Source organism: Stigmatopora argus, chromosome 11, assembly GCF_051989625.1.
Source record: "Stigmatopora argus isolate UIUO_Sarg chromosome 11, RoL_Sarg_1.0, whole genome shotgun sequence".
NCBI classification, from domain to species: domain Eukaryota; kingdom Metazoa; phylum Chordata; class Actinopteri; order Syngnathiformes; family Syngnathidae; genus Stigmatopora; species Stigmatopora argus.
Window position 1 is genome coordinate 16,870,262 of NC_135397.1, and position 15,071 is coordinate 16,885,332.

Genomic DNA, 15,071 nt, shown 5'->3' on the forward strand with positions numbered 1-15,071 from the left:
AAAAAAAAGGTGAGACAAAATTAAGTGAATTGCAGCACAACAGCTCTATTAAGTGTAATCTTGAAAGCTGGTCAGTTCACTACAGTATAATGACCTCAAATTGGCTACCCAAAAACTACAATGTAAATTTATTATAAGCCACACGAGACTAAAGAACCTTTGCAACAGTGTCATTACAATGACTAACAAGACTGTCTCCATGAACTGTGAGTGGGTTACAAGAGCTGCATTATATTAGAAAAACATGGGTGTTGAATATCACATTTTCTATATTATTGCAATATGCGACAGTTCTTCCATCTTGTCGGGGAGGGATCTCACTTTCCCCATAATAATAGATGGAATGAGTGGTCTGAAGCGTCGCTTCTTCTCCCAGCACTTTTGTCCAGCTCCGGATTTCCAGCGTCATCGAGGTGTTGCTCTTTCTGCTGCGTATTGTTCACAGCTGATCCCATGTGTGACAGCAGAGGCATGGCTGAATTGTTCCCAAAAAAGAACTAGCAGAATGAAACCAAGCTAATAGAACAAAGTGGGTTGTAAAAACATTATAAAGTAAAAAGTATAAAGTACCGATTTCCGCACCATAAGGCACACTGCATTATAAGGCGCACCTTCAATGAATGATATATTTTAAAATTTGTTCCTCATATAAGGCATTACATGGGTCTACATCAGGGGTCACCAAACTACGGCCCGCGTCCGGATACGGCCCGCCGGCACATTTGGATCGGCCCTCTGAACAATACCAGAGACGCTATCGGATTTTTTTCCTATTTGGCCTTGAAGACTGGGACGTTTTAATCTTGTGTTTGGTTCATTGCACCCCTGCTGAGCCCACAAATCATCCCAGTGAAGCGGGGTTTCGCATTGCTTCTTTGGTGACACGCGCGGGGAGAGTGTTTCCCTTTGATGCACGCGGGCACGTCCACCGTTGGTTGCGCGAGCACAGTGATACCGAGACATCTGGACGATCGCAGGTGAGGGCGGAGCCCTGGAACCATCGCGGACTATTCAAGCATATAAAAACTGTGCAACCTGTTTGAGAACGGAATAATGGCGAAAAAGTTAGGTAAGAGACCAATTGATTCAGAATGCAGGGTATTTAACCTGGAGTGGACAAACGATTCTTTTTTTATTCAATGCAAAGAAAAGGCTGTTTGTCTCATCTGTCAAGAGACGGTTGCGGTATTCAAAGAATACAATCGTCGCCGACACTATGAATCCCGTCACAAAGACAAGTACGATAGCTTGCAAGGCCAAATACGAGCAGACAAACTCTCAAAGCGAAAAAGTGGACTACTATCTCAGCAAAATATATTTGTACGCCAAGCTCAGCTGAACCAGGCATCCGTTCGGGCCAGCTTTCGGGTTGCTAAACTGATAGCAAGCAGCGGTAAGCCTTTCACTGACGGAGAGTTTGTTAAGAAATGTTTGGGTGCTGTCGCGGAGGAGATGTGTCCCGAGAAGAAAGATGCATTTAATGCCGTAAGTCTGTCGGCGAAAACAATGACCAAACGCATTGAAGAAATCGGGAGTAATGTATATGCCCAGCTGCAGCAGCAGATGAAATAATTTGACTTTTTTTTTCATTAGCACTGGATGAAAGCACGGACGTGCAGGACACAGCGCAACTGCTCATTTTTATTCGTGGAGTTAGCGCAAACTTTGAGATATGCGAGGATCTGACAGCCCTCCAAAGTCTCAAAGGGACTACAACGGGGGAGGATATTTTTGACAAAGTGTGCCAAACCATAGAGAAGTTGGACCTGGACTGGTCAAAGCTAGCTAGCATCACGACTGACGGGGCTCCTAGCATGGTGGGCGGAACTCGCAGTCTAATGGGACGCATGAACCGGGAGTTGGAAAAAAGGGGTCTCACCGCCCCGCTACGAGTCCACTGCCTAATTCACCAGCAAGCACTGTGCTGCAAAGTGTCGACGTGAGAGAGATTCTGCTCTGACAACTGAGCTGAACTTTTATCTGTTAAGATTGTGCATGGCACAACAGAAAGTTAATGTTCCATGGCTTTTTTCTATGAAGAACCCAGAGTTATTTAGTTATTATTTATTTCATAAATAGTGTTATTTATTTCCTGTTTTTTCTGTGAACTCAGAGAGGGTTATTTAGTTATTATTTATTTCATAAATAGTGTTATTTATTTCCTGTTTTTTCTGTGAAGAACTCAGAGAAGGTTATTTAGTTATTATTTATTTCATTAATAGTGTTATTTGTTTCCTTACTTTTTTTCTGTAAAGAACCTTGAAAGGGTTATTTGGTTATGTGTGGCTTTCTGGAAAACAATAAAAAAAATTAAGCTCCCCTACGATCGTCACACTTTTTCTGTTACAAACTGACACCACCCCCCCCCCCCATCAGAGAAGGGAAAGGTTATGTGGCCCTCACAGGAAAAAGTTTGGGGACCCCTGGTCTACATTAATAGCTGCGGTTGCATTATGCAGCCACCAGATGGTGCTGCACTAAAGGGAATGTCAACAAAAAAGTAAGATAGGTCAGTTACTTTATTAACAGATTACAAATCAGCTCTCTGACAACTCCATTCACTCTCAAAATGAATAAATAACTTTTATTATTTTTTCCAAGGTATAGTACAAGTGTTTATCTTTTAACAGCAGCAAGGTATAACAGGTATAATTAGTGCAACATTTATATCACAGTGGAGGGGAACTTCTCCATTCAGTAAACACGTAAAAACATTCTGATGCTGTTACGATACATTAAACGTAAGTGCAATCACAACATTGTAACACTCATAATAATGCAAAGCAATAACAATAACATTAATAACTCAAATAAGAACCCAATGTTGTCCACGCGGGTGAACCGTACGGGCGTGTTCTCACGTACACAATAAGGCACTATAACATTCAATTGTTGACGTCCATATTCACAATATGACCAACCTTGTTCAAGTGTAAACACACAAAAGAAACACTTAAAGCTCACTTTATCAGTTCATTCCTTATCTATGAATCCCTCAAATTCTTCATCTTCAGTGTCCGAATTGAACAGCTGGGTGAATGCGGCTTCCAAAACGCCAGGCTCCGTCGCATCAAAGTTGTCATTAATCGCGTCTGAATCGCTTTGGTTGTCTGGCAGCTGAGTGACAATTCCTGCCTTTTTGAAAGCTCGAACGACTGTTGAAACGGATATATCAGCCCATGCATTCACGATCGACTGGCATATAGTGGCGTATGTCGCCCGGTGCTGTCTCATGGTCTTGGTGAACGTATGCTCGCCTTCAGTCATCCACTGCTCCCACGCAGTTCGCAGTCTAGCTATATGCTCTGTTGACGTTAACATCTAGCGGCAGGAGTTCTTTTATAAATCCACCCTAGTAAATAACGGCCGCCCTATTTGGTTGAGAAAAGAACTGTAAATCCCAGCATTTACTGCGAACGGGAAAAAGAGTCAGGGCTGTTTACCATAATTGCGAGACTGTTGCGGCTGAATTTTGATCCATATATAATATATATACCGTATTTTCACGACTATAAGGTGCACCGCATTATAAGGCGCACCCTCAATGAATGACACATTTTATTTTTTTCCATATATAAGGCGCGCCGCATTGTAAGGCGCACCGCTCAGCATTACACTGGTCTACCGGACCGCAATATACGGGTCTACAGTAGAGGCTGGGTTTACGTTATGCATCTAGTAGATGGTGCTGCGCTACGGGGAATGTCAACAAAACAGTCAGATAGGTCAGCCAAACTTTATTATTAGATTACAAATCAGCTTTCTGACAACTCCATTCACTCCCAACATGAATAAACAACATTTTTTTTAATTAAGTATTAGTATTTTCGTGACACAGCAATAGCATAATAACTCATGTTGAACAGGTGGGCGAATGCGGCATCCACCACGCACATCTCAGTCTCACCATTCCTGAACGCTCGGACCACAGTTGAGACTTCCACTGGGAATGACGGCGAATATAGAATTAATGTGCTGCATTCATCCACCCACCCACCCAAACCACCCAAACACCCACCCACCCATCCATCCATACACACATACAGTGGGGCAAATAAGTAGTTAGTCAACCATCAATTGTGCAAGTTATCGTACTTGAAAAGATTAGAGAGGCCTGTAATTGTCAACATGGATAAACCTCAACCAAGAGAGACAGAATGTGTTTTACTGGAGAAAAAAAACTAATTTTTAAAGAATTTATTTGCAAATCATAGTGGAAAATAAGTATTTGGTCAATACCAAAAGTTCATCTCAATTCTTTGTTATGTACCCCTTTATTGGCAATAACGGAGAAAAAACATTTTCTGTAACTCTTCACAAGCTTTTCACACACTGTTGCTGGTATTTTGGCCCATTCCTCCATGCAGATATCCTCTAGAGCAGTGATGTTTTGGGGCTGTCGTTGGGCAAACCAGACTTTTAACTCCCTCCACAGATTTTCTATGGGGTTGAGATCTAGAGACTGGCTAGGCCACTCGAGGACCTTGAAATACTTCTTACGAAGCCACTCCTTTGTTGCCCTGGCTGTGTGTTTGGGATCATTGTCATGCTGAAAGATCCAGCCACGTCTCATCTTCAGTGTCCTTGCTGATGGAAGGAGATTTTCACTCAAAATCTCTCGATACATGGCCCCATTCATTCTTTCCTATACACAGATCAGTCATCCCGGTCCCTTTGCAGAAATACAGCCCCGAAGCATGACGTCTCCACCCCCATGCTTCACAGTGGGTATGGTGTTCTTCGGATGCAAGTCAGTATTTTTTCTCCACCACACACGAGAACCTGCGTTTCTACCATTTTTTTTTTATTTTGGTTTCATCTGACCATAACACATTCTCAGTGTCCTCTTCTGGATCATCCAAATGCTCTCTAGCGAACCACACTGGCTTCAGCAGGGGGACACGTCTGGCAGTGCAGGATTTTAGTCCCTGGCGGCGCATTGTGTTACTGATAGTAGCCTTTGTTACTGTGGTCCCAGCTCTCTGTAGGTCATTCACTAGGTCTCCCTGTGTGGTTCTGGGATTTTTGCTCACCGTTCTTGTTATTATTTTGACGCCACGGGGTGATATCTTCCATGGAGCCCCAGATCGAGGGAGATTATCAGTGGTCTTGTATGTCTTCCATTTTCTAATAATTTCTCCCACAGTTGATTTCTTTACACCAAGCGTTTTACCTATTGCAGATTCAGTCTTCCCAGCCTGGTGCAGGTCTACAATTTTGTCAGTGGTGTCCTTCGACAGCCCTTTGGTCTTGGCCATAGTGGAGTTTGGAGTGTGAGAGAGTGGTTGTGGACTGGTGTCTTTTATACCAATAATGAGCTAAAAGAGATACTATTAATACAGGTAACGAGTGGAGACCTCGTTAGACCTCCTTAGAAGATGTTAGACCTCTTTGACAGCCAGAAATCTTGCTTGTTTGTAGGTGACCAAATACTTATTTTCCACACTAATTTGGAAATAAATTCTTTAAAAATCAAACTGATTTTCAGGGTTTTTTCCACATTCTGTCCACGTTGACGATTACAGGCCTCTCTAATTTTTTCAAGTAGGAGAACTTGCACAATTGGTGGTTGACTAAATAGTTATTTGTCCCACTATATTAACCAGGTTTTCAAAATCTAGGTGTATTACTTTTTACAGGGGAACTAAACATTGTTAAAACAAAACTTTGTTTTTAATTATATTATATACATATTAGATGCAAGTTTGGAAAGAGCACCGATTATGACCTCGTAAACTAACTGTAATCCCTAAATTGGCCAACCTGGGTCTCTCACCTTCCACATGCTCCTGGAGTGACACTTTCTGATCAACAGACCACAGAAAGTGAAGCTGGGTCACCACCCCTCATCTGCCCGAACGCTCAGCCCCGGCTCGGCTTTGCTGACTTCACTTGAACTACTTAATTATTGATTATTTATTTGTCTGTCTGTTGTTATTTAAGCACTATGTGGAACTGTGACGTGTCGTGTCTTACCTGCAGTATTTGTCACCTGCCTTTATTGCCACCACGGCAATCACTTCCTTGCATTTGACACATTTCTTCAACTCACTGCGGAGTTAAGCAGCAATCATAAGACATATTACAGGCAAATTAGTTATTTTTAATTTACCCTTACCTAATTTAACTCAAGACATCACATTGATTTGCCGAGATTACATTTATGTAGAGCAGTGTTTCCCAACCTTTTTTAAGATGCGGCACACGTTTTGCATTGAAAAAATCTCAAGGCACACCACTAGCTAAAAATCTTCTAATTTCAAACTACCGTATTCACTCGCATATAGGCCGCTTTTGTCGGACAACAAAAAGGATGACTGTATCAAGGGTACGGCTTATTTGCACATAAAAACATGACATGCACAAAACTGCCAGTTGACGATGCCATGACAGGATGACGTCGTGACACAATGGCGCAGTGACGTCATGACGTAAGACAATACGGCCGATACGGTCATTTATTTCCAAAGAGAGAAAAGTTAAACAGATAAAACGCTAAACAAAATTTATTTTGACGTCTATGAATGAAATTCAAGATAAAAAACGTACGCATCTTGCATAAAACGTGAAAAAAACTTGCGTTCCCGTCACTGCTCGCTCTGGGCACGGCCATCTTACCTAGGTCGGGGCGCGGCCAACATACCTAGGGCACTGCTGTCTAAACCTAGTGTTAGGGTTATTAAGCTTACATTATTATATATTTGCTTGCAATGAAGAACGCTTTGCTTTACTTAGGGTTATTAACCTTGCATTATTATATATTTGCTTGCAATGAAGAACGCTTTGCTTTACTTAGGGTTATTAACATTTAAAAAGTCATTTTAATACATCTGCTTGCAACCCTGTAATGCTCGCTCCTGAGTGAACCTAAACAACGTGAAGGTCACTCCCCTCTGCAGCTGGACTTCTCAAAACCATTGTTCACACCAAAACATCGAGCTCCCTTGGGATCCGGAGGACTTTCAATTGTTTTGAGAAACATCGACTTCTGAAAGTGTAGTTCACATCAAGCTCCCTTGGGAAGATACGGAGGACTTTCAATTGTTATGAGAAACATCGACTTCATGTCTGGTTCACATCAAGCTCCCTCGGGAAGATCCGGCAGACCTTCAATTGTTTTGAGAACTGAGATGCATGTTGTAAATCTTATGTAATAAATAAGCAAGAGAGGTTTCGATTCGGCAGAATGATCTAGGACGAATGCAAGTCAGGATCGATTCTCTCTTGCAAGACACCGGTTATGAGTCAGATGTCTGTTTTATTTATGCGTGCATTTGGGAATGCCTATTGGTGAACCTATCACCTAGTTAAACGTTCTCTCACTGGCCAGACGCGAGTAGCCTTGATTTTGAAATAAATAAAAATTCCACTGTGATTTTTTTTCGTTTTATTTCTTGTTCGAAAGTGACACTATTGGAGTGATATGAACCATCGAAAGAATTGAGATATTTTGACATTAGAAGCAACATGGCTGCCACCACATTTTAAACTTCTGGTAAGAAAATTGTCATATCTGTAATTAGAAAGCATCAGGTTCTCATCAAGATAGATTTATTTCTTTTTCTCAAATTGAATAATTTTATATTTTGCATTTACAAAGACAGGCATATTAACTTCCTTATGATATTGACCCTAATAATGTGCTTTTGATTCATACAGTATCTCGGAAATAAATAGTGTGATGATTTTTCCCTTCTAAGTAACACATTTGTACTCCCTATTAAAACCATGAATATGGAGGAGAAAATTGGGAATCAGGGGTGGCTTATAAGCGAGAAATGGTAAAATTATGTGCGTGTAAATAGGGTATGTCACCAATATTAACATTATAAACTCGTTGTATTAACAGGAATTACATTAACCCCCCCAAATTATCCAAAATCTTTTTTTTTTTTCACACCGATATAACGCCATCAAAGTGTGTGCAAATGTTTGCAGATCCCGAACAGCCCTCAGTTCGACTGATGTTAAAATAATTAATGTGACATTTTTAACTTTATTTTAATTTTTGACTTTTTCCTCCCAATTTTACGCAAAAAGTAATGTTCTCACAGAGATATTTACGTCATCAAAAGTTGATGCCCCTAAAACCAAACAACTTCCGGTTCACGTACCGTAAAAACTGGAAAATGACTTAAATCTCGTAATATTACGATTTTTTTCCCTCCCAATATTACTTCAACCACCTAACATTACGAGAAACGCCGTGTTGTGCTCACACAGACTAAACGTCGACAAAAATTGAAGCCCGGAACACCAAAGATTTTCCGGTTTACTTTACACAAAAATAAGCAACAAAATGAATTTAATCTCATAATATTACGATTTGAATCTTGTTTTAGTACAATCTATGATTACATTTTTCAATTTTAACCTCGTGATAGCTCGATTTTAATCTCTTAATATTGAGATTTCGCTCTTGGATTATTACGATGTATGATTTGATAATTTCCCGCGGCACACCTGAGCATCGCTCACGGCACACTGGTTGGGAAACACTGACGTAGTGGTCTCATACCGTTTTGAAATGGAGAAAACAGAACAATACAACAAATACCTTGGAGGCTCATCCTGCTTCATTTCATCACGATAGGTTTCAGTCACCTGACACATCAGAGCGATTGCAGTAGTAGCAGGAGTACGGCTACTTCTTCAGAATTGTGGCTTCAGACCGCGAGAACATACGGTTCAAAGAGATGTTCAGGTCGCTCTAGTCTTTGGCTTATTCGGGGTACTTTTATTTCTCCTTCTGGCGTGCTGCAGTGGTTGTTAAATGATGCGTTTGCGCTCGTTACCGCCATCTACTGGTTTAAAAGTTGTTTACGCCTTAAACAACTTCTATATACAGTATTTATTTCCTATTATAAACTTTATCAATCCACTATCCATACCAGATTACTTTTTGGGATTCTTCAGTGATACTGTAAATATTTTAAGGTATACATTATATCTGAAGAACAGAGCACTATACATAGTTGCATTGAAACTGTTTAGTGACCACATGAAAGATACTTGTGTCATTAAAATAACAGTATCATTAGATTAAAGGAATAAGTAGTGAAGAATTCATCAAAGATCAAGGGGTTATTTAATAAGTTTATATAATTTTATATTTAACTCATAGAATTTACAGGTCTGACAAAATTTGGATGGTGATGTTTAATAAAAAGAGAGCTACAGTCACAGGAATATGAAGACTATAAAGTATTAATATATAAATATCATTTATAAATTATTTCTTTAAAAAATACTTTAAGTACTGTATTCACAGCGAAAAAGTTCCTCTCCGCTTGATTTATATAATAAAATATAACAGATTATTGGAGCTTTAGCCCAAGTCCTCTTTGTCCGATTCAAGAGGCACTTTTTTTGTACAAATATTGCTGTTGGGGGTCCCCCAGTCTCTTTTCTTCAATCACCCACCGACGATCAGCACAATTTCCACTGGAGGGACCCCAGGTCAAGAAAGTCATCCCTTGTCATCCTGAGATGGTGGCTCGGCACGCCACATGCTGGAGTTCGGCGCTCGCCCCACCTCTTCCCATCATCCGTCTCCTGGATCGATCCTCTTTGTTTAGACTTCCAGGTGTAATGTTTATTAGCAGAAGGCAAACTTTAGGAGTCCAGTCCGTTCTGGCTCCTCTTTATTTAGACTAACTAAGGATATCAGCGGCAAAGCATTTACTACTTAGTTGCAAGCAAGTATGATCCTAATAATGATGAGCAAAGCATATTCTTCATTGCAAGCAAATGTATAATAAATTAAAATAAAATCCTGATATTGCCCCCTTTGATTTTATATTTGCACACAATCTAATACCCTTACTGAAACTCCTGTAAGGCTAAATTTTAATAATTCTTTTTTATGACAAATATAATTCCACCCAGGGTGGGGGGATTTGCAGGTCTGCTCTTTACTCGAGTTCCCCTTACTTGCAGGTCAGGTCTGAAATAGGAATCTACGGCCGTGAAAAAAAGGTAACTATTTGATTAGCCATACAGTGTATGTGTGAGTGGCTGCATCATTGCTGTAGTTCTAAACTTCCCAGGTGAAAATGATCTATGTTGAAAGAGACAGGAGGGAAGACCTACTATATTGCACAACTCCACGTCTTTTATAGACTGATACAGTGAAAACATGGAGATTTGCCCTCGTTCGTCATCGTTTTGGCAATTTCTGATATCTTTCTTGGAAAGTTAGTCCAACCTTGGCTCATTAACACGAGTTCAAAAAAATCTCCTTTCTGGTCAGGCACAGGAAAAAAGTTTTGTGGAACCACAAAATAGTACAATCATTTTTAGGGGTAATAAAAGGTAGCACTGGAAAAACTGCCTCATCCAGGATCATTTGTGGAGCAGGGAGAGGGGGAAAAATCATTCTAGTACCTAACAGTCTTGCTAGTGGAACAACACAACATGAAGGGAAACACAACAGATAACTATTCCTTTATACAGAAGTATGCGATAAATCCATCCTTGCCATCCCATAGACATCCACCATCTCTTCTCTGGGGGTTGGCGCAAGGCATGCAACCCCCAAGAGGGAGATAATATGACCAGGAAAATGTCAAAAAACATAAAACATTGCCGATTTCCTTGAAAGGAGCCAGAGTTAGCAGGCCTTGTACTTGCATCTTGTAAACATGTGTTGCCGGACGTGTAGAGGTGGACCGTGTGCTCAGAACTGGCTCCACCGCAGGCCGCGGGATGAAGGGTTCTTCCGAAGTTGGAGCCGATGCACACTGGGAGACCAGGTGTCTCCTTTGCCCTCCAAACGAACTGCGTAGCTGGTCCTCTCGATGATCCGGAATGGTCCCGTACATCTGGGTTGACTCCATTTCCTCTCGTAGGCCCTCAAGTAGACATTCCCAGGAACTTCCCACGCGCCACTGCCTGCTCGTTCTAGTGTCATGATGATCGAGTCTGCTTTCTAAAATGAAACATGAGAACATTTAATGAATTCATGTACGGTTTATGGAGAAGAGTGCTACGCGGAGTACCCTGATCCAAGGAATGCCATGGACCAGGGAAATCCTGGCCATGCTCCAGCTCAAAAGGGGAGAACCCAGTAGCAGAGTTTATAGTGGAACGAACTGCAAGCAACGCAATAGGCGGCAAATCCAACTAGTTCAATTTGGTACTGGCCATGACTTTTGCCAATTTTGCCTTCAATGTTCAGTTCATGCGTTCCTCTTTGCCCTGTGATTGTGGGTGATATACTGCTCCAAATCTATGCTTCAATCTGAGAGCATTATCAACCGTTTGTGAATTCTTATTTTTAAAATATGTTCCATTATCAGATCGAATTAGGCGCAGAAACACATGTTGGAATATAATGGTTAATCAATGCTTTAATCACTGACGTCGCATCCTCTTTGCCACATGAATCCGGTATATGCATCAACTATCACAAGAAGGTACCTCTTACCCTTACACTTTGTCAATCATATCGGTGAAATCTAATATGACCTCCTCCCCTTTTCTCTTGGCATGTGGGTAATATTCCTGGTCTGTCAGTAAACCTTTCTTTGCATTGTGCTGCCCACAAATGTCACACCCCCTTAATTCATTCTTAATTGTGTCTGTCATGTGAGGGTGGAACCAGTTATGAGGGTGGAACCAGTTATTTAGTCTTTCTGCCACGTTTCTGACCCAAATGAGCTGGACCATGTGCTTCCCAAATCAATTCCTCTAAAAAGGCTGCCGATGGGACTTGCTTATCACTCACCTTATTTATACAAACCTATTGGTTATCTGGTTGCACGACAACCAAAAGGTTTTCTCCTCTGGCGATGCTCTCTCTTCCAGGAGATGGTTGACGTCTGCTGGGTACATCTTATCTGTTAATGGCTCTACCATCATCATAGGTTGACTTAGCATGTAACCTGCTGTTTCCTTTGCTGCTTGGTCTGCTTTCTCATTCTACTGATATACTGCCTCCTGTTCTGCATTTTATGATCGCCACTTTTTTAGGCTGGTGTAGTGCCTTTTCGAAATTTTCACTACTGCATATGGAGAAATCAGTCCCTTTTCAGATGCCTAAAAGAGCATCCATCAGTGAATGCACTGTAATCCACTAACTCTGTGTGATGGATACAAGTCTTCCCTCAACTTTTCCTCTTCCAAAGACATGGAAGCACAACAATGTGGCATCCCTTCCATCATATTGTCAACCGCATTAATTTCTTCAGTTTTATACGTCAAATTTGGCTCATGAATTCTGTCCAGTTTATCAGCCCCTTTTGATGAAAGTGTAAACTCTTTAGAGCAATTAAATGCTGCTACTGCATGCGATGTTAGAATTGTGAGCAGATGGCTGAGGACAATGTGGTCAACTTTTTGAAGACATTCGCCCAATGATGCTGCATAACGGACACAAGCGGTGTTTTTGTTCAATTGGATCAAGCTGCATGCTTACGTATGTTAACATTTTTCATTCTCCTCCTCCCTCTTTCCTGGAAAAGAAAACCCAAAATAGACCCACCTTTTTCAGAAACATCTAAGAAAAATGGTCTAGAATAATCGGGGCGACAAAGGGAGGCAGCACGAGCCAGTAGCTGCTTAAGACTTATGAAATCATTTTCAGCTTTGGTCATCCAATTGAGCGTAGGTCTTGAATTTCTCATGCCAACTTCATTAACCAGGAAACTTAAGGAACTGCAGAGCTGAATAATTAGGAATAAATTGCCTAGAATAACCTGTCAGACCCAAAAATGATAACATTTCTCTAACTGTAAAAGGTCGAGGGTGGTGTAAAATGGCTGATTGATGTGAAGAGGACATTAATGTCCCATCTGAGTTAACTAGACAACCAAGAAAAGAAACAGCTGTCCAAGCACATTGAAGTTTTTCTGCACGAGACCTTGAAGCCGCACCCCACCAACTGCTCTAGAAAATGCTGAGTCGCCTTCAATCAGGTAGATTCTGACGGAGCTGCTAGGAGGAGGTCGTCCACATATTGCACAAGAATTACACCCTCAGGGAGCACCAGCAGTGCCAATAGTTCCTTCAAAGCCTGATTAAAAATTCCTGGCGACAATAGGAATCCTTGTGGCAATCAAGTATAACGCAATTGAACACCAAGGTGTGTAAATGAAAAGACATCTCTATGTGATTCTTCTACCGGTATGCAAAAAAACATTAATGAGATCTACAACTGAGAAATGTGTGCTCTGGTGTCAAAGCAGAAAGGGCAACATAAGGATTCGGCACTGGGTATGTCAAGTGGAAACAGGCGTTTATTACACTCAAATTATGAACCATATATTTACCTGGAGACTTCAAGACCGGCAGAACGTTCTATAACACCAGTGTCCCACAAACCTTGAATGGTTTCAGAGATGGCCGCGATTTCCGCTCTAGGACGCAAATATTGCTTCTGATAAATTGGTGCAGACAAATCAATGTTAAAAGGAAACAAGCGCAATGTCACACTTCACAACATCTTTAGGACCCATGGACCACAGATGAGGTGAGGTGGAAGAGAGGAAAGCATTTCCTCTGTTCCATCTGCATCAGTCTTTTCACACCCATGAAATCTAGTCAGCCAGTCATCAGCTGCGTAGGTCAAATCAACTGCTTCCAGACAGACCTTATACATATATTAGTCAAGAGTGAATACATGACATTGGGTAAGTGAGAACTTTGCCAATCCATAATTTTAACCGCCGCTTTTATCATTGGTCTCATTTCGCAATTTATGTGCCATACGTACTTACTCGCATATAAACTACATTTGTTGGATTAAAAAAATACTGAATGGAGGGTACGGCTTATATGCACGTAAAAAGAATACATGCAAGAAACTGCAAGGTGACAAAGACGAAACGCCATAACAAGAAAATGCGGCCAATACGGTTATTTATTTCAAAATAGATAAACAGACAAATCTCTTAGCGAATTAGCTTAGCATTAGTGTTCGTTGATAGCGTTGGGACACCATCTACGCAGACACTCCGGGCAGAGTGAGACGAAGACACAGATGATTCATCAGCTCCCTTTCTATCAATTCCAAGGAATTGACAGTGCATGACATTCTTCTACGCGAACGCGTTACAGTCAACTTTTAAACGAGCCTTGAAAACTCCACCGAAAACGTTTGTGGTACTCCATGCAAAAGAAATACAACTATGGGATCCCATACCCGTCAACCTCTGCCGATAACTGCCCTTATAAATGATTATGATTCCCCTTACAAACCCCAAAAAACCTTACAACCACCGTACGAGTCGTACGGTGTTTGTAAGTTTTTCGGGGGGTTTGTAAGGGGAATCATAATCATTTATAAGGGCAGTTATCGGCAGAGGTTGACAGGTATGGGATCCCAAGCTGTCCGCCTAAGTGCCTAAACAACATTACCGTATTTACTCGCATATATGCGGCACACGCGTATAAGCCGCACCCTGAAAGTTGCCTTGTAATTTTTGAATTTTACAATTTCTTGCGTATAAGCCCCCCAATTCCATATTTTCACTTCCATATTCATGGTTCTAATAGGGAGTACAAATGTTACTTTGAGGGGAAAATCTTAAGAAAAATCATCACAAGTGGTATTTCTGAGATACTGTATGAATCAAAAGCACATTAATAGGGTCAATATCATAAGGAAGTTAATATGCCTGTCTTTGTAAATGCAAAATATCAAATTGTTCAATTTGAAAAAAGAAATGTCCATCTTGATGAGAACCTGATGCATTCTAATTACAGAAATCACAATTTTCTTACCAGGGGTTTAAGATGTTTTGCCAGCCATATTGCTTCTAATGTCATATCTCAATTATTTTGATGGTCCATATTATTCCAATAGTTGTCACTTTCCAACAAGAAATAAAAAGAAAAAAACAAGGTGGAATTGTTTTAAATGTCAAAATCAAAGCTAATCGCGTCTGGCGAAAAAAAATGTAGAGAGCAGAGCCCTGACCTAAGACGGCTGCGCACAGACCTCCTTAAAATGGCCGTGCTCCGACCTTGCTAAGATGGCTGTGCCCCGACCTAAGATACCCGTGCCCCGAGCGAGCAGTGAAGGGAACGTTTCGCGTTTTATGCATGAATTTCCTTCATAGACGTCAAAA

General features: G+C 41.0%; 1 protein-coding gene across 9 annotated transcripts in view; it reads right to left on the reverse strand.

Moving 5' to 3' along the window:
* ctu2 (cytosolic thiouridylase subunit 2 homolog (S. pombe)) overlaps positions 1-8,766 on the reverse strand; it is a 72,204-nt gene extending 63,438 nt beyond the window's left edge. For 4 of the 9 annotated variants that reach the window (XR_013303817.1, XM_077612898.1, XM_077612895.1 and 1 more), the window contains exons 1-2: positions 8,558-8,766; positions 5,977-6,051 (exon numbers count right to left, since the gene is read on the reverse strand). Coding sequence is in view for 6 of the 9 variants with exons in the window: in XM_077612898.1 (XP_077469024.1) it covers positions 5,977-6,051; positions 8,558-8,613 (131 nt within the window). In the remaining 3 variants the exon portion in view is untranslated. Of the gene's footprint in view, positions 1-5,976; positions 6,052-8,557 lie in introns of those variants that run through there. The other 5 variants (XM_077612897.1, XM_077612896.1, XM_077612899.1 and 2 more) reach the window with 5 other exon arrangements.
* Between the last annotated feature and the right edge of the window lie 6,305 nt (positions 8,767-15,071).